Source organism: Cynocephalus volans, chromosome 16 (genome assembly GCF_027409185.1).
Source record: "Cynocephalus volans isolate mCynVol1 chromosome 16, mCynVol1.pri, whole genome shotgun sequence".
NCBI classification, from domain to species: Eukaryota; Metazoa; Chordata; class Mammalia; order Dermoptera; family Cynocephalidae; genus Cynocephalus; species Cynocephalus volans.
Window position 1 is genome coordinate 21,182,692 of NC_084475.1, and position 19,329 is coordinate 21,202,020.

The 19,329-nt window shown below is 55.5% G+C and overlaps 1 protein-coding gene and 1 long non-coding RNA gene across 3 annotated transcripts in view; one reads left to right on the top strand and one right to left on the bottom strand.

Annotated features, from left to right (window-relative positions):
- The window catches only part of LOC134364884 (uncharacterized), a 33,145-nt gene extending 21,547 nt beyond the window's left edge, over positions 1-11,598 (bottom strand). The window contains exons 1-2 of one of the 2 annotated variants that reach the window (XR_010021906.1): positions 11,179-11,598; positions 9,858-10,474 (exon numbers count right to left, since the gene is read on the bottom strand). This is a non-coding gene — a long non-coding RNA (uncharacterized LOC134364884). Of the gene's footprint in view, positions 1-9,857; positions 10,475-11,178 lie in introns of those variants that run through there. The other variant, XR_010021907.1, reaches the window with a different exon arrangement.
- A 111-nt stretch (positions 11,599-11,709) lies between these two features.
- Positions 11,710-18,754, top strand: CHMP6 (charged multivesicular body protein 6). Its single transcript, XM_063081097.1, has 8 exons — positions 11,710-11,814; positions 14,591-14,700; positions 14,794-14,881; positions 15,409-15,495; positions 16,376-16,441; positions 16,622-16,702; positions 17,146-17,200; positions 17,789-18,754. The coding sequence occupies exons 1-8, from the start codon at positions 11,752-11,754 to the stop codon at positions 17,842-17,844; spliced, it is 606 nt and encodes a 201-aa protein (XP_062937167.1). The 5' UTR covers positions 11,710-11,751; the 3' UTR covers positions 17,845-18,754.
- The last annotated feature ends 575 nt before the right edge of the window (positions 18,755-19,329 follow it).

Genomic DNA, 19,329 nt, shown 5'->3' on the forward strand with positions numbered 1-19,329 from the left:
GGAGTTGTGTGACTGCAGAACTCTCCAGGCTGGAAACGCACCTGGCAGCTGAAAGTAGACGTCTTCCCTTACACTTTCTGTAAGAGGACCCAGCTCGGAGCCTAAGCCTCTCCTTACGGCGCCTGGATTTAGCTCTCGGGGGATGGGGAGTGGCATCCAAGCAGCCCAGAGCCCACCCACGTCATGTTTAGAAGCCTCTGGGGTAGCAGCTGGTTTCATTGCTATTAAACCTATTTATTTAGCTGGGCACTTTAAGAGGCCTCTGTGATTACTGTCACTCTGCGGGACAGCCAGGAACCAATTTTCCGAGGATGACAGATTTCCTCTCATTTATTGCTCTCAAGCTGTGGGTTCCTTCCGTGTCCTGGAGCAAAACCCTTTAAAAAGATGCCATCTCCTGGGACTCCCCCCACTCTCTGGGGTGGAGGGGGCTTAGAAAGGGGAGTTGTCCTGGGCTGCCCCCACTCAGCAACTTCTGCAAAATGGTGGGGACATTTCAGGAGCCTGAGGAAGCTGCAGTTCTACCCACTAAGGCACAGAGGAAGCCAAGCCAGGAGGAGCAAGAAGCGGGAAGGGTGGAGAGTGGAGGGTGGGCAGCCAGCTTAGAGCTGCCGCCTGGATGTCCTCAGAGACGTGGTTCTCAGCTTGGGTTGCACATCAGCACCACCTAGGAGCTTTCAAAGACTACGGAGCCAGGCACAGAAATTCTGGTTTTATGGGTCTGGGTGTGGCCTGGGAATCAGGATGTTTAGGAGCCATCTAGGTGATTTTGTTATACTGGAGGTGCCCTAGATGGTCCTGCAGGTGTGAGCAGACCGAGATGGTCCCCTAATAGATCTGCAACATAACCAGCACCATTTTAGACAAGCCCAAGTACAAAATGGCACCATCCACCTCCTCCCCTGTCCTCCCCCATTCTCTTTTACAAGAAGCCTCATGGTTTCAGAGAAAATGAAACTTTTGGTGTCTCCACATGTGCAGAAGTCTCCATTCCTATGACCTAATTCAATCCCCACCCTGGAATTACATCACCCTGCTCTTGGCGCCAACATACCTATATAAGCTCTGCCACCTCCACACCTGGTGCTGTCCCCTTTTCAGGGCAGCCCTGGGCGGCCTGCCACTCTGAGCACAGCCTGGCAGATTTCTTTCCTTAATAAAGCTTGAACGGTACCCGGCATCTCGGCTCACTTTCTTTCACCCCTATCAAGAGAAATTGTCCAAGACTTGGAAATAGGCAAAAGAGACACCGGCACGCTTTTAGTGCAGGGCCAGGTTTCAGGGATTGCCTGTCATACAGCAGTCTGTACCTTTGACTGTCTTTCTACTGACTAGTGTTGAAGCAAAACACTTCAGTCCGTCAGGAGATTTGTGAGGCTTTTATTTAGGTTTGCATATTGAGGAAGACCACCTCTCAGCCTGAGTTGCAAGCGAGGAGACTTTATAGTTGCAAGTGCAGGAAATTCTAAGCTGTAAACAAATTCCAAACACTGGGCGAAGACGGGATGGGTGACTGAGGGTGAAACACGGAACAAATGCTTTCTCAGGCCTCTTATGCTATTCACGGCCACTCTAACCCAGGCTCCTCAAGGCCTAGGTGACTTCCACGTGCTTAATAGGCTGACACACCATGTCTCCCAGGACTTCTCTGAGCAGTGTCACCTGTGCTTTCTTGTCCACGCAATGGGTTTCTTGATGATAACAAATGTAAGAGTCTCTTTGTCAAGCAGTAAATTCTAACAAAGGCACACCTTCTTGGGCTAGAAGAAAATAAATCAATTAAGTTAAAAAAAAAATGTGGTTCTTTTGTTCTCCGTTCCTGGCCTCTTTTCTTCCTCGTCAGGAGGCTATTTGACAACTCTGATACGGGAGAAGTTGAATAGCAGAAAACTGAGATAATTCTCATCCATAGCAATGCAAATGGGCTCCGTCCTGCAGAGATACAATTAGTTTCTGTCCTCTAGAGGAGATGACCTTAAACGTTAGGGCAATAAAAGGTAACGTTTTATTGCAGACCAGGTCTGCATCTATCAGCAAATTCATCCTAGTGTCCCGACTGCCTATAGACCGATTTGGATTTTCAAATTCTCCTTTATGTTGATTTTAACCTATTTGTTCCCCACTAATTAATGAGTGGAATAAAATTATCTACACATGTTCATTCCATATTTGAGAGTCGTGTTTTCAATATTTTGAAAATTATCATTTAGCCACCCCGTCCCTTTGGGAGAGCAGGATGCTTCTCCCTGTCCCCTCAGCACCCGGCACAGCACCCTGTGGTGGCTCGATCCCACTGTGCTGTCTCCCCCCACTGCCTCCTCAGCTATTCTCAGGGGCACGAGGGCCTGCATGTCACCCTGCTGCTTATGTCTTAGGATGTTTGTGTTCCCTGCACCTGGTACAGGGTTGGACAAGGAGGAGGAACTCAATAAATGTTTCTGGAGCGCCCCATCCAGAGGTCATCAGCACAGATGACCCAACTTCATGCCGTCGGTGCCCAAATCACTGTTAAAAGATGAACTTCAGGCTGTTACGGAGCGATGTCGTCAGTTCAGGTTTGGAAGCAGACCATGGGCAGGTGGCTGCCCTTGATCCTGACAGTCTCTGCACTTCTTCCAAGACGCCATCCTGTCACCCACCAGCTGCCCACTGCATTGGGCCCCAGCCCAGGCTCACCCCCGCCCAGCGACATGCAGCCCTGGGGCTTGTAAGCAAAGGAATGGGTTTTGCTGGTTCCACGATATTCGAGTGGGGCATGCTCATCGTCGTAACGTTGGCTTTATAAAAATAGGAAGACAGGAAAGAGAATCACCACTACCACATGCGGAGGTTCTTTCTTCCAGTCACCTCCCTGCACCTGTTTCATGTAATCATGATGATACCACACAGTATTCGTTGTAAGCCAGCTTTTCCTCTTATTATTGAAATATTGTAGCCATTTTCAGTGGTTGTACCTTAATTTACTTAATATTTCTCTCTTACTGGTCACCTCGTCAGTTCCTGACTTTTCACAATTATAGATAAAATTGCCCGGCATATCTTGGTGCATCCACTGTTTCCCCTTCTAAGTTTCCGGTTTAAGATTGATTCCTGAAAGCGGAGGCACTGAGGTGAAAGATACCGATGTTTTTCTGACCTTTCAATGCAGAAGGCTGTGCCGGCTCCCACTCCCACAGCCTGGTGTGGCTGCAGCTGCTTTACAGCTGCTCTGCAGCCACCAACCAACAGTGTAGCCCAGCCGTTTATTTGGATTTTTCCTTTGTGTGTATGGGCTTGTTGCTCAAAGGCTGCGAATCACTCCCAGTTTAAAATCTTATTGGAAGGATCGTGTGTGTACTCCAGACGCATAGCCCTTTAACTCCCCTCTGGTATCTCGAGTGTGATGGAAGACTGTCCTGGCCCTGCCGGCACTGCGCCCAGAACTGTGGCGAAACGTGAAAGCTGGCACTGGCCGGCTAGCTCACTTGGTTAGAGCGTGGTGTTACAACACCAAGGTCAAACAAAATTTAAGAGCTGAACTCTAAGCTGGAATAGGTTTGTTGTAATGTTGAACAGATTTGTGTAGTAAAGAATTTGGCTTTGGCCAAAGAGAAGGTCTGGCCTTTGCCCTCCGCTTCTGCGATGCCATCTGTGTCTTACCAGTCAGCAGTGTCTGATTAGGGCGGGGCTGACCACAGCAATGGTGAGCGCTCACCACTCAGCCATGTGATTCAGGGTGGGGCTTTAAGTCACATGGCGTTGGGCAAAGAAGCTGAGCTCAACCACGTGTGCAGTCACGCCTATGTGACGGTACGTATAGTGGACTGAATTATGTTCCCCCCAAACTCACTGGAGCTTGAATTATGTCCCCTAAGTTTTATGTATTAGAAACTTGGTCCCCACTGTGACTGTTAAGAGGGTTGGAAATCCTATTATGGTAATTGAAAGGTGGAGCCTTGAAGAGGTGATTGGATTGTAGGACCGTGCAGTACTGAATGGGTTGAAAATGGTGGTCAGGGGTGTGGTTCTGAGAGCTTTAAAAGAGGAGAGTCTGTCTTTCTCTCTCTCTCTGGTCTCTGTGCTTCCACCATCTTGCAATGTGAGACCCCTGGGTCACTGTCACCACCACACCACCAGATGGACTTTGGACTTAGCCTCAGAAACTGTAAGCAATACATTTCATTTTTCTTTATAAATCCCCCAGTTTTGGGTATTTTGTTATAAGCAACAAAAATGGACTAATACAGAGCCCTAATAAAAATGCTGAGCCCCAAGGCTTGCATGAGCCTCTCTGGCTGTCAGTGCTCCCTGCATGCTGTTGCACGTTGATACTGGGAGTGTGACACGTCCAAACTCCATAGACAGAGGACATGGAAGCTTTGCATATGCGTCTTTTCTTGGCTGATTTGAGTCTGTATTTTTCTGTAACCATGAGTATAACAGATTTCAGTAAGTCTTTCTAGTGAGTTATTGAAACTGAGGCTGGGTGGTCTTAGGAACCCCCCAAACTTGCAGTTGGTATCAGTAGCAGCATCGCAGTTTAGCTAATTCCGAGTGTGCAGAGAGAAGAGACAGAACCTAGGACGAGACACTCAGTATTAGCATTTTCCAGATCCTTGGCTGTTTGTAGGTTTCCCCGTCCTGGACAAGAGTCTTGGCCTGGTGGCTGCTGTGCCCCTTCCGGGCTGCTTCTGTAAAGAGCGCAGGCGTGTGTTCAGCAGTGCAGCCTGAAGCTATACTAAGTGCAGTGCTTTTACTGGACATTGTTACTGACGATCTGATGAATCATCTTAGAAAGATTTTCAGCATCCGTGCGTCTCATCTGCAGGTGGGACCCAAGACACAAGCGAGTGTGTCCGGCTCCGTGTCCACCCAGGATGCCCCCAGGCCCCTTACTCTTCCTGGTGTTTCCCAGTATTGAATTCCCTGCACTGGCACTGGAGGGCAGAGATGAGAACTCTGGTAAATGCCTTCCTGGGCTGTTTGTTTGCATTTCATAAACAAATGTCTTCTCTCTGGGAGGCACACCTCATCCCACACACAGCCCCCATTGGCGAAGCTCTGTTGCAGTTTGTTAGAGAGCAGGCCTGTCTGCTCTCCTTGCTTGAAGGGGGTGGGGTGAAGGAAGCAGTCCTCTAGGATGAGGAAGCTGCATGGTCTCCGTGGTCCTTGTGCTGAGAGTTCACCTCAAGACCACGATTTCTTTTAAATCGTGGGAATCGTTAGTGATGACCCATCCCCACAGTCGCACACACTGTGAGCCAATTAAAATTGCTTTTGAATCATCCATGCTGTGATGAGGAACTCTACTGTGTTTGTAAAGCCTTTTTGTTTGGGTAAACTGGAGTCTCCTCTGTTGAAGTGGAAATTTTTTCTTGAATCTGGACATCTTTTTTTTTGAGACGTCTGGCACTGTTTGGGTGATGATGCTGCTTTAAAGTATTATGCTGATTCTTTGTTTCTCATTTTTCTTGTCCTATCACTAAGCCCACTTGAGGAAATAGGAAGCATTTTTTGTTTCTAAAGGAAAAGGCATTTAGTGAAAGGAAAAGTGTGTTTTCAGAATCATAGTCAGAAGCTGGCTTAGCTCAGCTACCCTATTACTGAGGCATAGCCTTTCTGAATATTATTCATACGAAGACAGTGCCATTAAATGGGTTACTATAATGGGAATTATTAATCTTCAGAATCTTATAAATAGCAGGAATCACAGTCTAGTCTCTGAACCAAATTACTGTGAACATTTTTGCGCAGTGGGGGAGGAGTTTTCTGTCAGACACAATTGAACTTGCTACCTAGTGGATAGAATTAAGCTCATTGCAGAGGAAAAAGAAACATGCCCGTTCCTTAGGGCTTAGCAGCTGCAGTCGTCTCTGCCTGACACACTCTTCCTGCAGAGATTCACGCACTGGACCCAGCTTCCTTCCGGGTGCATCTCTGTTCTGATGCATCTGGCGCGTGCTGTCCCTCGCTGCCCTTTATGCAGTGGCAGCGTCCTCAACACTCCTGTCCCATTCATCTCTACAGCATCTGGCACCACTTGATGTAGCACATATGTACTTGTCTGTTAGCTCATTATCTGTCCTTCCCATGAGACCATAAGCTCCCTGAGAGCAGGGCTTTGGTAGGTGTTGGTGACCACTGCATCCTTGTGCTCAGCCCTGTGTGTGTCCTCAAATATCTGTTGAATGAGTGGAGGAAACGGAGACCCATAGGACAGGGTGTCCCCAGCTCTGTCGGGTTGACAAGACACAGCTGCAGTGCTCAGCCCCAGGATGGGGTGTGAGGTCACCTGTGGTGCATGCTGCAGACTCCTGCATAGCCCATGCCCCACACTGTCCTCGGGGTCCGGGTGGTGGCCTTGTCTCCAACTTGGAAGCCGCAGAAACCATGTGTGTTACCTTTATGTGAGCTTCAAAAATCACAGGGGCGGGCAGGAGCCTCTCCTAGCTGCACTCTGAGTTTCTCCTCCTCCTGGTTGGAGCCTTTCCATCTTCCTTGCCTCTTTCCTTCCTGCCATCTCCTCCCTCTGTGACCTGTGTGAATAGCCATGGCATCACTAATGAAAACGAAATGGCCACCATCCTCCACGGCAGTCACGACCCCCAACAAGGTCTCCACCCGGCCTGGGGTGGAACTTTCTTCCCAGTTCTCAGTTTCTTCCTGTGTCCGAGCAATAGCAGCTGCTCCTGGCACTCATTATTTCTGTGTCCTGGGTGTGCTGTCGTGACTTTTTAAGAGTTAAACGCCTTTTTCTAGTTAACGATTCTTTATACTAAATTTTCCCGTTCAGATCACTGTGGTGGTTTCTGTCTCCTGACTGGAACCTGACAACACAGAATTGGTCCAGGAGATGGACCTTCAAAGATGGAATTTGGGGTGCCTCCCGCCCATGGGGATTGGGGAGCTGGTGATGGCACGAAGCTGTTGCCTCTGGCTGGTCGAAATGAAGCACTGGGAGCCCAAACAGCTGCTGCCTGTCACGACACAGTGACAAGGGCAACCGTCAGGATGCAGGGTGGATGGGTCACTCCCCCACACTCTGAGCCCGCTCCTCGCACTCGGCTCCAGTCTCCTGAGAGGCAGAGACGGCCCAGGTGGCCCCACAGGACCCCTCACCTCCTGCACCTACAGGACGGGTGCTGCTGCAAACCAGGCACAGAGCATCATAATGCACCTGCGCAGCGAGCGTCACCTGCACTCACACCCTCGCCAGTGTCCTCCCCCAAGAGCCCAGACACGGTAAGAAAGAAAGGACCCTGAGGCTGGAAAGGAGCCGCCACCTGGACTCGAAGGGCACTGCCGCCCCGACCCTGCATCACGGGGAGCAGAGGCAGGGCTGTGGGAAGCCCCGCGTGGGCGCCCATGGGGTCCTGGGGACAGGTGGCCATCCTCAAGGACCACCACAGCCACATCTTGTTGCCAAGAGACCTATGACTAGCACCAAATGTTGGGGTCAGGTACACAGTGTGACCCAGGAGGAAACAGCTCGTATGGGGGTGGGGACTTCTCTCCTGTCAAGAACCAAATAGTGAGCGCCCCGGCCCCACTGTCCTCTTGCTCCTGCTTCTCCCACTTCTGTCACAGCGTCACCAGCGTGTGTGTGTTTTATAACCCTTTAAAATTGTTGAAACCATTCTCAGCTCACAGCTGCACAGAAAGTAGGCTCCAGGCTGAATTTGGCCCTCATGCTACAGGCCGCCAATCCCTGGCTTATACACCACCAGAATTCAGAGATTTTTCACGTACATGTTGACAGAAACCTGGGGAATGTGTGTGGCAGTGGACCACAGGGTGTGACGAGGAAGCTGAGGCAGGGTGTGGGTCAGTGGCATTGTTCTCATTGGCAGTGCAGGCTGCACAGGATTCACTCCAGCCTGTGCAGGCTGTGGCCATGGCCACAGCTGACCACTCACTTGCCAGCAACTGAAGCGTGGGTGTCCCAGGGTCTGCAGTTATGACTCTGAGGAGCCAGGGCTTCCCTGGCATGATGTGAAGAGAGAATCCAAAGGTTCAGGGATGGACAAGGGATTGCTGGACTGATTCACCAAATCACACTGCACCCGCATCCCGTGTGGGCTCAGAAGGTACTCCCTCCAGTGGGGCATGAGAACCCCCAAACAAGGGGTGCCCTGGCATCCCAAAATGTTGTCGCTGCTCTGCGTCACGGTCCAGCAGGACAGGGATGGGTGCGGTGCTGTCCAGATGAGCTCCTGGTGTTAGTGGAGCTGGTGGGATCGTATAGCAGCTAGAGCCAAGAGGAGCAGCTGACTGCCAGGGCCAGGGGCATGTCCTGTAACGGGCAGCGGGACACACTGACACTCAGATCCTGCTGCCCTGGCTGCGTGATCTCCAGCTCATCAGACTGTCCCTGGGAATGACATAAATAGGCAGCCAACAAGCAGAGTGACTGCTCTGCGTGACAGAAACAACCCTCAAGGTCTGGTAGTCAAAACCTGACTTGGGTCACCTCAATGAACAGCCACAGTCTCTCAGCCAGTTTCCAGGCAGAGCCAATTCACAGGCCTGGAGCCCTTGATTGAGGGGCCAGGTCCCTGACGAACAGCCCTGAAGCACTGCTCCAAGTAATGCCAAACAGCCACCTCCAGCTTTCTCCAAGGGATCCACAACTGTTTACTAGAGTAACTGCACTGGGGCAAAGTAAATTCCCAAGCCTCTCAGGAAACACATGACACTGGCATTAAATGGATGCTAATTACTGGGGACTCAAGACACCCCTATGAGCCACCAGACAAAGGGGGGTTAAGGTGGTCCCATGATATGTGGGGTTTTCACCCAAGTTTGACTCACAGAAGGATAAACGAGACCACAGATCCTTCCTGGGTTCCTTCCCCAGTTCTTGAATGCATAATTGGACTAGATGTACTTGGCACTTGGCAGTGGTCCCCATACTGCCTCTCGTAAGGGCAACCGTGGTATCAAGAGCTCCATGGAAGCCACAAGAATGTCTCCTCCCTGCCGGGACAGCAAATGCAAAGCGATACTACGTGCCTGAGGGACTGCAGAGTCACGCGTCCCTCAGAGATCTGAAAGACGTACGTGGGGCATGTCTGTCACTTAACTCACCTCTTGGTCTATACAGAGGTCAGATGATCTCAGAGAATAACTGGGGATTACTACAAATCTAATCAGTTGCAATAATCCCAGCAGCTGCTGTCACACAGGGACTCTCCTACAGTAAATTAACACACCCCCAGCACCTGGTGTGCAGCTAGTGTCTTGGCCACTGCTTTTTACCTCTGTACCGGTTTGCAAAGACCAACAGAAGCCATGTGCTCTCACCCAGCCTGGCCAACAGTACACCTTCTCAGTCTTGACTCAGGGCCCTTCACCCTCCTGCTGTCTGCCACAATGCAGTCTGCAGAGACCATGATCGTACCACAGTTCCATGAACACATGATCCACTGATGACATGCTTAGTGGAGCCAAGGAGCAGGGAGTAGCATGTACTTTAGACGTCTTTTTTTTTTTTTTTTTTTTAAAAAGATGACCGGTAAGGGGATCTTAACCCTTGACTTGGTGTTGTCAGCACCACGCTCACCCAGTGAGCAAACCGGCCATCCCTATATGGGATCCGAACCCGCGGCCTCGGCGCTCCCAGCGCCACACTCTCCCGAGTGAGCCACGGGCTCGGCCTACTTTAGACGTCTTGAGACATGTGCAAACCAGAAGGCTGGAGAGAAGCCTCCCAAAAATTCAGGGGTCCTTCGCCCCAGCAAAGGCTCTGAGGTCCAAGGCTCTGGAGTGTGTGAAAACTATACTCCTTTTGAAAAAGTTTCTGGCTTGTTACTGGGCCTTGTAGAATGTTGTATTAGTCCGTTTCTGCTGCTTATAACAAAATACCTGAAACTGGGTGATTTATAAAGAAAATGGAATTTATTGCTTGCTTTCAGGAAGTGCAAAGTCCAGGGAACACATCTGGTACAGGCTTTCTTTGGTGGTGACTTCATTGACAGCAGAATATTACACTGTGAAAATGGCAGAGCAGAGAGAGAGCAAGAGAGACCCTCCTCTCTCCTTTTAAAGCCCTCAGAACCACGCCCCTGACCACCATTATTAATCCATTCACCAGGGTCCTACAATCCAATCCCCTCTTCAAGGTTCTACCTTTCAATTACCATCATAGGATTTCCCACCCTCAACACTACAGTGGGGATTAAGCTTCTAATATATGAAACTTGCGGGGACACAATTCAAGCTTCAGTAAGTTTCGAGAGGATGTAATTCAATCCACTACAAATGTGAACAGCTGAGGGACATTGTGCAGCCCGAGTGTCACACCATGAACTGGGAGCCGTCTGACCCACCCAGCCACGAAGCTGGGCACACGCAGCAGCAATCCACCCTCAAGCGGAAGCAGAAAACAAGCGCATCAGCAGGAGGCTCGGGTTTCTTCACCACCACCTCCTGCCACACCACTGCTTCTCCGGGGTCTGTGCCTGGGCCTCCTGGGCTGTTCTTCGTGCCGGACGGACTGAGGAAGAGAAAACCGAGCCTGTTGCAGATGGGCCTGTGCAACGTGCTGGAACGCAGGGCGGCAGCATTCCAAGCCCATTCGGGGGTGAACCTGAGAAGCCCTGAAGGAGCATCCCCCGGTGGACAGAACTCCGAGTGGGACGTTTGCTTGTGCACCACGTGTGGAGTGATGGCCAGAGGAACAGATCTGTACTGATTCGTAGGTAGATACTAAACGGTTGACCGGATGGTCAGGAACTTGGAAAGATCAGGATAGGAAGACTGTTCACAAAGAAATCTAGGGAAGAGGCGTGTTGTTGGAGCTCTCAGAGTGGACCCAAACAATGGTGTCCTATGGGGACGCTCGCCAAAGGGCACCCCTGCGGAGAAGGCTCTCGATCTTGACAAGCAGGTGGACAAAATGGCATGCTCCATGGATGCCGGTCAACCTCATTCTCCAGGCACCTCATGCCTGCTCAGTGGGCCCACTAAGTGGCCGCGGTGCCAGGGACGGAGGCTGTGTGCGGGCTCAGCAGAGTGGACGTCCCCCACCAGGGCTCACCTGCTACCGCCACTGCTGAGTGCCCAGCCACCAACGGCAGACACCAACACTGAACCCCCCACATGGCCCCCACATGACCTGGGGGCCCCAGCCAGCCACCCGCCGCACAGCAGCCTGGTTAGTTTGGGCTCCTCCATCACGGGGACAGGGTCTGAACTCACCGAAGTAGACTCTTGCTCTGGGTGTGGCCCTGCCCGGAGCTCCAGGCCTAACCCGCAGGGTGGGGTCCCCACAGAAGGGCCGAGCAACGGGCTCGGGCGAGGACTCCTCGTCGGGCTGCCTGACACCGGTCGGCACAGGCTCCAGCCAGGGCACACGCCCGCTCCAGGAGCGACAGGCCGAGCCGGGCGGGGGTGGGGATGGGGCGGAGACCAGGGCGGCCCGGGCAGCGTTTCGGGGACATGTCTTAGTGAAGAGGTCACTATAACACCCCCAAGCGCAGCATCTCGCGTTCAGAGCCAGCGGGGACGGCGACCCTCTGGAGACAGCCTGTCCACCTGCGACAAGACCGGACGCGCGTCTGCACCTGCGCGGCGGGCACGCCCGTAAGGCTCGTCGTCCAGCACACCCCGGGCCCCTCACGGTGCGGGCGCGCTTCGCGTTCGGCGGCGCCGGGCCCTGCGCGGCAACCGTCGGGGGCGGGTCCGGGCTACGGTGGCTGCGAGGGTGGCGGCGGCGTCGGGTCGGGCGGGGGCCGGGCGCGGCGGGAGCGCGGGGGCCGGGCCGGCGGCGCCATGGGCAACCTGTTCGGCCGCAAGAAGCAGAGCCGGGTCACGGAGCAGGACAAGGCCATCCTGGTGAGGCGCGGGGCTCGCCGCACCTCGGGCTGGGGAAACTGAGGCGCGGGGCGGCGTGCTGCGCGAGAGAGGGCGAGGGGGAGGTCGCGGCTCTGCCCTGGCGCCCCCGGCCGGGGGTCTCGGCCGCGGGGTCCCGCCTCTGCGTCCGAAGGGGCCCGGGGCCCGCCGCGGGCTCGGTCGGGTGGCGGCTGGGCCGGGGGCGGGCCGCGGAGGGTCGGCGCCGGCACCTGCTCCTGGGTCCCCCATGGGGTCGCTCCCCACCCACCCGCTCTGCCCGAGTCTGAAGCCGGCCGGAGGAAGGCCCGCCGCCGCCGAGCGACCGCCGCACCCGAGACTCGGCGCGCCCCGAGGACTTGCTGCGACCTGCGGAGTCCCGACAAGTCCCGAGAGCACTGACACAGAAGCAGAGTTGGGCGAGCTTGCCTGCGAGCGCCGCGCTCCAGGCTGCTGCAGGGCTCCCCCGCAGTGGCGGGCTCTTCCGGGGCTGCTGCAGAGGTCGGCTCCTCTGGAGAGTCGTGCGGTGTGCTGGAGAAATGGCAGCGGGGAATAACCCGCTTTGTCATGAGAGGGGTCAGGAAGGGTACTCCGGAACGTGACACTCCTAAATCTTCTGCAGCAAAAGTAGGTTATTTTTGTACTAAAAGAGAAACAAACACCAATGAAAGGTGGTTTCTTGCTTTGGCCTGTGAAACCGGAAGCCGCCGAGGCGAGTCTCCCTGTCTCCGTTTTCTCTTCAAGTAGAGTTTTCTGTTTGCCAAGGACTCGCTGCGGGGGTGTGCAGACCCCGCACACCTGTATTGGTTCAGTCTGCCTCACCTCTCCTCGGAGGAGTTCCGGGCTCTGGGAAACAACGTAATTCACTCATAGAACAGAGCATCACTCTGCGTTTTCCTAAGAGACTGCCAGCCCCAGTGCGCTCTGACCCGGTGCTGAGACCTCTTGTTTTACAAAGGGGACAGCCTGGCCACACCTGCCTCCCTTCGGCTCCTTTCTTTTTCTTTTTTTTTTTTTTTGTCTTTTTCGTGACCGGCACTCAGCCAGTGAGTGCACCGGCCATTCCCATATAGGATCCGAACCCGCGGCGGGAGCGTCGCCGCGCTCCCGGTGCCGCACTCTCCCGAGTGCACCACGGGCTTGGCCCCTTCGGCTCCTTTCTAATCTCTTCCTGAGGCCACACTCCTAATGTTTTGTGGACAGCTGGCATGGGCAGTGGCCCTGGAGGCTCTTGCCAGTACAGCTGGGGAAGACCAGTCACATGGACTGGTGTATTGCTACAGACTACACCAATTGTGTGATTAAGGCTCATTCATAACTAAAGCCAGAATGTTTCGTTATTTTAGTTATGCTAAGTTTTCCATTTTTATTGTCAGAGTTAAGGGTTAGGGCCCACAGACCCTTCAAACCAGTTGTACAGACTGGGTCACATACCCCTCACACTCCAGGCTGGGTCATAAACCCCTCACACTGAGGTCCATGCTAGGTAATTGGGAAAGATCCCGGGAGCCATTGGTAGTTGACACAAGCTCAGTTCTCAGCAGTAGCAGCAGCAGAAACAGTATCTGCGGTGGCCTCTTGGGGCATCCCAAGGGCACTAGCAGCAACAGCCTCCAGCAGCGGTAGCGGCCTCCCCATGGCCACCCCAGGAACATCCGGGAGTGGGGGGGGGGGCGGGCTGAGCACTGGATCAGAGCCACTCGTCCTTTATACTTAAGTCCATAACCTGGGACACCTGGGTGCACATGCTCAACTACATTAGACAACCAAGGAACTCCTGGGTGCACGTTCATATGTACATCAAATGCTCAGCAAGATTCTGAATGCTTGAGGGGCCCTGACCATTTTCCTCTGCTTTCCCTACAGCTGGCCACAGGGTCTCCCAAGGTGTGGGGCCAGGTTAAGTGGGGACCTTTTGTTGTGGCGAGGAGAGGACATGTAGGTGTCCCAGCATGGCACACTGGGCAGACGTGGAAAGCACGCCGCACTGGGCATCCTCTCTCGCCAGGCACACTTGAAGCAGGCACACGCTGACAGTTCGCTCACAGAGACCTGCCCTCAGGATGTAAGCCTCAGTATGCAGGCGCCTCTGCCTCCTAGCATCTTCTAAGATGATATCTGGAAAAAGGCAGGCTTATCGGGAAGGGCTGACTAGAGCTGGGACGTGTCCTCGCATCCTTCCCAGGGCGGCCTCAGCTGCGGGGAGGCGGTGAGTGAGGCCACGCAAGCGCGGCCCACCATCCATCCAGATGGATGTTGAGTGCAGAGGACGGAAGCGGCAGCAGCCCACAGCGGAGAGGAGCCTGGGCCCGATGTCCCGGGCCTGACCCTGGCTGGGTGGGTGGTGGCGCCGGGAGCCAGCCACCATGTCTGCTCCATTGTGTCGGGGCCTGGCTGCAGGCGGAGCTGCCCAGCCCCCCCCCCCCCCCCCCGGAGCACTTAGGCTCCCCTAGAGGCTGTGCCGTGTGGTCCTCCCATGTCCTATAGAGGCTGTGCCGTGTGGTCCTCCCATGTCCTCGTGCCACTGTGAGTGACTGGGGTGTGGCATTTGGGGCCAGGTGACCCTGTGGAGGGGGATGTTGAGTGGCATCCCTGACTTCCACCCACCAGGTGCCTGAAGTGTTTGCAGATATTGCCAAACATCCCCTGGGGGACAAGCCTGGCCCCCTGAGGACATTGTTTTAGAAGGTTGCCTGGTCTGTGAGGGGTCCCTCCAGTGTCCCTTTGGCCGGCACAGCCTGGTGGTGGCTGGCTGTTGATGCAAGGCCGGCTCTCTCGGCAGCAACTGAAGCAGCAGCGGGACAGGCTGAAGCAGTACCAGAAGAGGGTCACCCAGCAGCTGGAGCGGGAGCGGGCCATGGCCCGGCAGCTGCTGCGCGACGGCAGGAAGGAGTGAGTGGGGCCAGGGTGGTGGACCAGGGGACCAGGCGTCCAGTCAGCGCTGGGAGGGCCACCGCCGGTCACTGCCTCGGCTTCTCTCTGTAGGCGGGCCAAGCTGCTGCTCAAGAAGAAGCGATACCGGGAGCAACTCCTGGACAAGACGGAGAGCCAGATCAGCAGCCTGGAGACGATGGTAGGCCTGGGGGTGTGGGGGCAGCCCGGGGGCAGCCCTTGGCCGCAGAGATCTCTGCAGAGAGCTGTATTCATGTCTGTCTTCTTTCTGGGATGCCTCAGGCTAAAGCTGACTTTGTAAACACAGCAGGTCAGGCCTGGAGTTGGATGAGCATCTTTGTAGGACCCTGACGGTCTTAAGGGGCCGGGGCAGGTTGGCTCTTGCCGGAGTGGTCTGGAGGGCTGGGTGGTGTGGGTAGGTCAGGGGTCTGCCCAGGTGACTGACGAGGTGTCGAGGGTCGGCATGAGCATCCCTGGTGTTAGGGCTCAGAGCATTGAGGCTGGGCTCTTTCACTAACCAGAGCTGCTGATAAGTGCTCGGTGAGCCTTTGAGTGCCTTCCAGTACCTTCTCAGTCCTGCTCCATCGCCAGGGGGCAGCGGGAGAGGACAGGGAGGAGGGCGGCACGGGAGTTGTCCCGAGGCCCCTTGGTCAGGAGGAGGGCAAGCGGGGCTCCTGAGGCTCAGGTCTGGTCTGGCTTCCTTCTCAGGTGCAGAGCATTGAGTTCACCCAGGTGGAGATGAAGGTGATGGAGGGGCTGCGGCTTGGGAACGAGTGTCTGAATAAGATGCACCAGGTGGGTCCTGCCCGGCCGGGGCAGAACAGAGGGGGCCCAGGGGAGCCAGAGGGGCCTTTTCCTGTACAGTGCCCTGAGGCCATGTCTGTACCCAGGCTGTGGCAGGAGGTGTCTGTGCCAGACCTAGGGCATGAGTCTGGGCTGGGGTGACGTGCCAGTTGCTGCCAGGCGAGCAGCTCAGAGATGACATGACCTGAGAGTGGTGTGGTGCGGCCCAGACTGGGAACTGGGTCCACAGGTGCTGACATGACAGAGAGGGGACAGTGTGGTGGGGGTGGGGGAGTGGTGTGCTAAACCAGTCGTGGAAGGCTTCCTGGAGGAGGTGAGTACTGAGTGTTTCTCAGGAAGCAGCACTGATGTGTGTGCTAACAGGAGATCAGCCCAGTGCGACCGGCCACAGCCCCCTACCCCCTCATGCTCCTGATGAGTGGCCCAGCTAGAGGGGCTCTCAGAGCCAAGGGCTTGCCTGGCCAGAGACCTGGCCATGTGTTTTCCTGAGTGTCTGGACTGAGTGTGGGCTGTGTGCCTGTCGGTCAGGCAGCTGCTGCTCTACATGCGCCCTCAGAGGAGATCAAGGTGCCTGCCCAGAGAATGTTTTCCAGGTTGTGTCTGTTTTTACCTGTAACCACCAGAGCTTACTGGGGTGTGAGGGGGTCCAAGCAGCGCAGTCGAGTCTTTTAAGACAGGTCTGAGGGCTCCCGCAGCTGGGGCAGGGCCCTGCCTGGGGCTGAATGACCAGGGATGTGTCACGTGCCCTTGGCCTGGCTTCTTTTACACAGGGACAGGGAGCGAGGTCTTGGCCCTGAGAACCCAGGTGGCCTCAACAGGGCTCTGTCACCTGCCTCACTGCCAGGCTTCAGCTCTCATAACCGCCTCTTAGGTGATGTCCATAGAAGAAGTGGAGCGGATCCTGGACGAGACCCAGGAGGCCGTGGAGTACCAGCGGGTAGGTGTCGCTATGTGGGGCTGCGGGGGAATGTGCAACCGGCCACTGTCCTGTGCCACGTGGGGGCTGCCTTCTCTAGTAGGGGAGACCTTGAGCCACGGGCCGTCCCCTCCTTCCATGAGGACCACCTCCCCCACCCCCAGCCCGGCCCTGCTCCTCATTGCCTGTCCTCACTTGCAGCAAATAGATGAGCTGTTGGCAGGAAGCTTCACTCAGGAGGACGAAGAAGCCATCCTGGAGGAGCTGGATGCCATCACTCAGGTGAGAGACCCCAGGACTGAGCACAGTCACTCGGGCAAGGGGACCCCAGCAGAGGTGCCACCGTGGCTCCCCAGACCTGTGGGTACCAGAGTGACCTGGGTGCCTGTTTCAAACCCATGGTCCTGGCATGGCCCAACCTTGTAAGCCGGGGTCTCCAGGGAAAGCCCAGGAGCCGGCCATAGGTGTGTCCCCTCAGGATCCCAGGAACCAATGGGAGAACCCACCACTGCAATGGCTGTGTCACACCCAGTGATTAGAGTCTCAGAAGATGCCTGATTCTGGGAGATGTGGACTGAGGTCTTTTGAGCAGGAGGATTCTCGTTCCACTTTGAATCCATCTGAAAGCAGCTGATTAACCAGGACCTGTGTCCACTGGAGACGAAGACCCGACAGTTGTGGGCGGGCCTGGCCGCCACTCATGGCCTGTCCTTTGGTTCTTGCAGGAACAGATGGAGCTCCCAGAGGTTCCTTCAGAGCCTCTTCCTGAGAAGAACCCAGGTAACTCTGCATTCCATCCTCTTGAGCATGTTGGAATCCAGTGAATTCTAGAAGGGGACAGAACTAAATGCTCCTGGCTACAGGGTCTTGCCCTTCCTGCATGGCACGGGTGGCTCCACCTTCCCCAGCGCGGTGGACATGCTTGGCCTCGGGGCTGGGCCTGGGTTTACAAGGGGTTTGGGTAATGTCCTAAGAGGGCCGGACCCCATTTGAAGAGGCTCACGTGGATGTTAGAAGTGGGAAAGGGCTCGTTAGCCATGCTAGGTCTTTCCCAGGGCTGGGCCAGGATTCGTTGTCTGAAACATCACAGCTGCAGACAGCTGTTCCCTGCGATATCTCTGCAGCAGCCTCTCTAACATGTCATCTGTGTGTCTTTCTGTTCCTTTATGGCTCCTGGGAGCTCGCCTCGTGCAGGGGCCCCTGGAGAGGGGCTGCACTTCCCTGACCCATGTCCCACTTCTCCATCCCTGCTTGTCACCCCCTCAGAGCTGGGCATGCTCTTCCCCAGAGCAAAGCCCGTATACCCAGGCCCTTGCTGCCTGTGGGGTCTTCTGTATATCACAGATGGGGTTTTTGTTTCCTCTACAGAGAAAGTCTCCGTCAAGGCCAAGCCCAGGCAGGCAGACCTGGTGGCAGCTTCATAACTCAGTCTCCTTTAGTGGGACTCCCAGGGATGCCCCAAGGACTGTGGCCCACAGACAGTTTGGGTGCACGGCCAGCCCCAACTGGCTCCCAGGAGGCCGTACGGCTGGTGCTGGCATCAGATGGATGACTCTAGAGCACTTCCTCGTGCAGCCTAAAGGCTGAGCGCACTTGGCGCTGCTGTTTTGCTCTCGTTTCTGGATTAAATGACAACGTTCAAACCCTCGGCCGCACACAGCCTCTGTGGCTGTGGTTCCCATGGTGGCTGTGGCCCAGGTCTGACATTCCTGGTGCTGTCCATGCCGTCCCCAGCCCCATGTGGCTCGTGCTTTTCTGCAGGGAAGGCGCCAGCAGGCCGCGGGTCCCCGTGCCTCTTCTGCACTTCCTTGCTCCCGTCAGCTGCTGAGGGGCTTCGGTTAAGGGGTCCCTACCTTCACCTGGCTTCCTGACATGCCTCAGTTTCCGTGTAGGTTGGGGGTGGGATCCCCAGGAAATGGTGTTTGCTGAACCTCTCGGTGACTCTGCCTCAGGGCTCCAGACGCAAGCCTCTCCTGTTTGGGGGTGGGGGGCCAGGGGACCGTCCCTGCTGGACTGATGGCTCCAGGGGCCCTGGCTTACCCCTTGTCACTTTCGTGGGTCTGTGCACAGTGGTTCAGCCCTGTGAGGAAGGACATCTTGAGGGTGGTGGTGAGACCCTGCTCCAGCAGGTCCAGCCCTCTGTTTGCCCATGGGGGACCCTGCAGCCTGGGTTCCTGAACCTGCAGAGACCTGGGGTGCTCTGACCTGCCAGCTTCTGAGCCACCAGCACCGAGACAAGGCTGCAGAGCATGGACATGACTTCCCTCCTGCACAGCTTGGTTCTGTTACGGGACAGTCTTGCTGGGATCTCACTGCTGTCTGAGCAGCAAGCAAAGGCCCACTAAGAACAAATGGGGGGGGGGGGCTCTTCCTTCCCCTCCGACAGGTGGACCCCACTATTAAAGGTGGCCCCTCCCAGCCTGCTGCCTCGTGGACTTGGGTGCGGCCAGCACCTTAGTGTTGGCTCCCGAGCATCGGCCCAGCCTGCCCCGGACACACAAAGCGAGTTGGAGTAAAGCTCCTCCCTACATGGTGACCTTGGCTGACACAGCCACTTGACCAACTCAGGGACAGTCACTGTGGACACCTAGCTAGGCAAAGCCAAGGACTGGGGGCCATACGCTGGGGAGGTGGGGAAGGCCTTGGGCCCTGGCAGTCACCTCTGCACAGCTGCCCTCGGGTAGGTGGTGCTCTGGCCTCATCTCCCTCAGAAGGGACGCTGGCCGCCTTGAGTGGTTCTGAGGGATTCCTGTGGCTGGTGCCTGGCGGTCAGGGCTGGGTGGCTTCAGGCCCCTCATGGTGAGGGAGGAGACAGTTTAGTGCCCCCAGAGGGTGGCTGCTTTAGAGTCCTCATGCCCTATGGGAAGCAGATGTCCAGGGAGCGAGGGGGCAGGTCCCACCGGAGGGGG

Bases quoted from the DNA above. Each gene is read 5' to 3' on its own strand.
- CHMP6 (XM_063081097.1), top strand. From the start codon at position 11,752: ATGGGCAACCTGTTCGGCCGCAAGAAGCAGAGCCGGGTCACGGAGCAG. The intron at 14,882-15,408 runs GTAGGCCTGGGG...CTTCCTTCTCAG, and splicing joins TCAGCAGCCTGGAGACGATG to GTGCAGAGCATTGAGTTCAC. The intron at 16,442-16,621 runs GTAGGTGTCGCT...CCTCACTTGCAG, and splicing joins AGGCCGTGGAGTACCAGCGG to CAAATAGATGAGCTGTTGGC.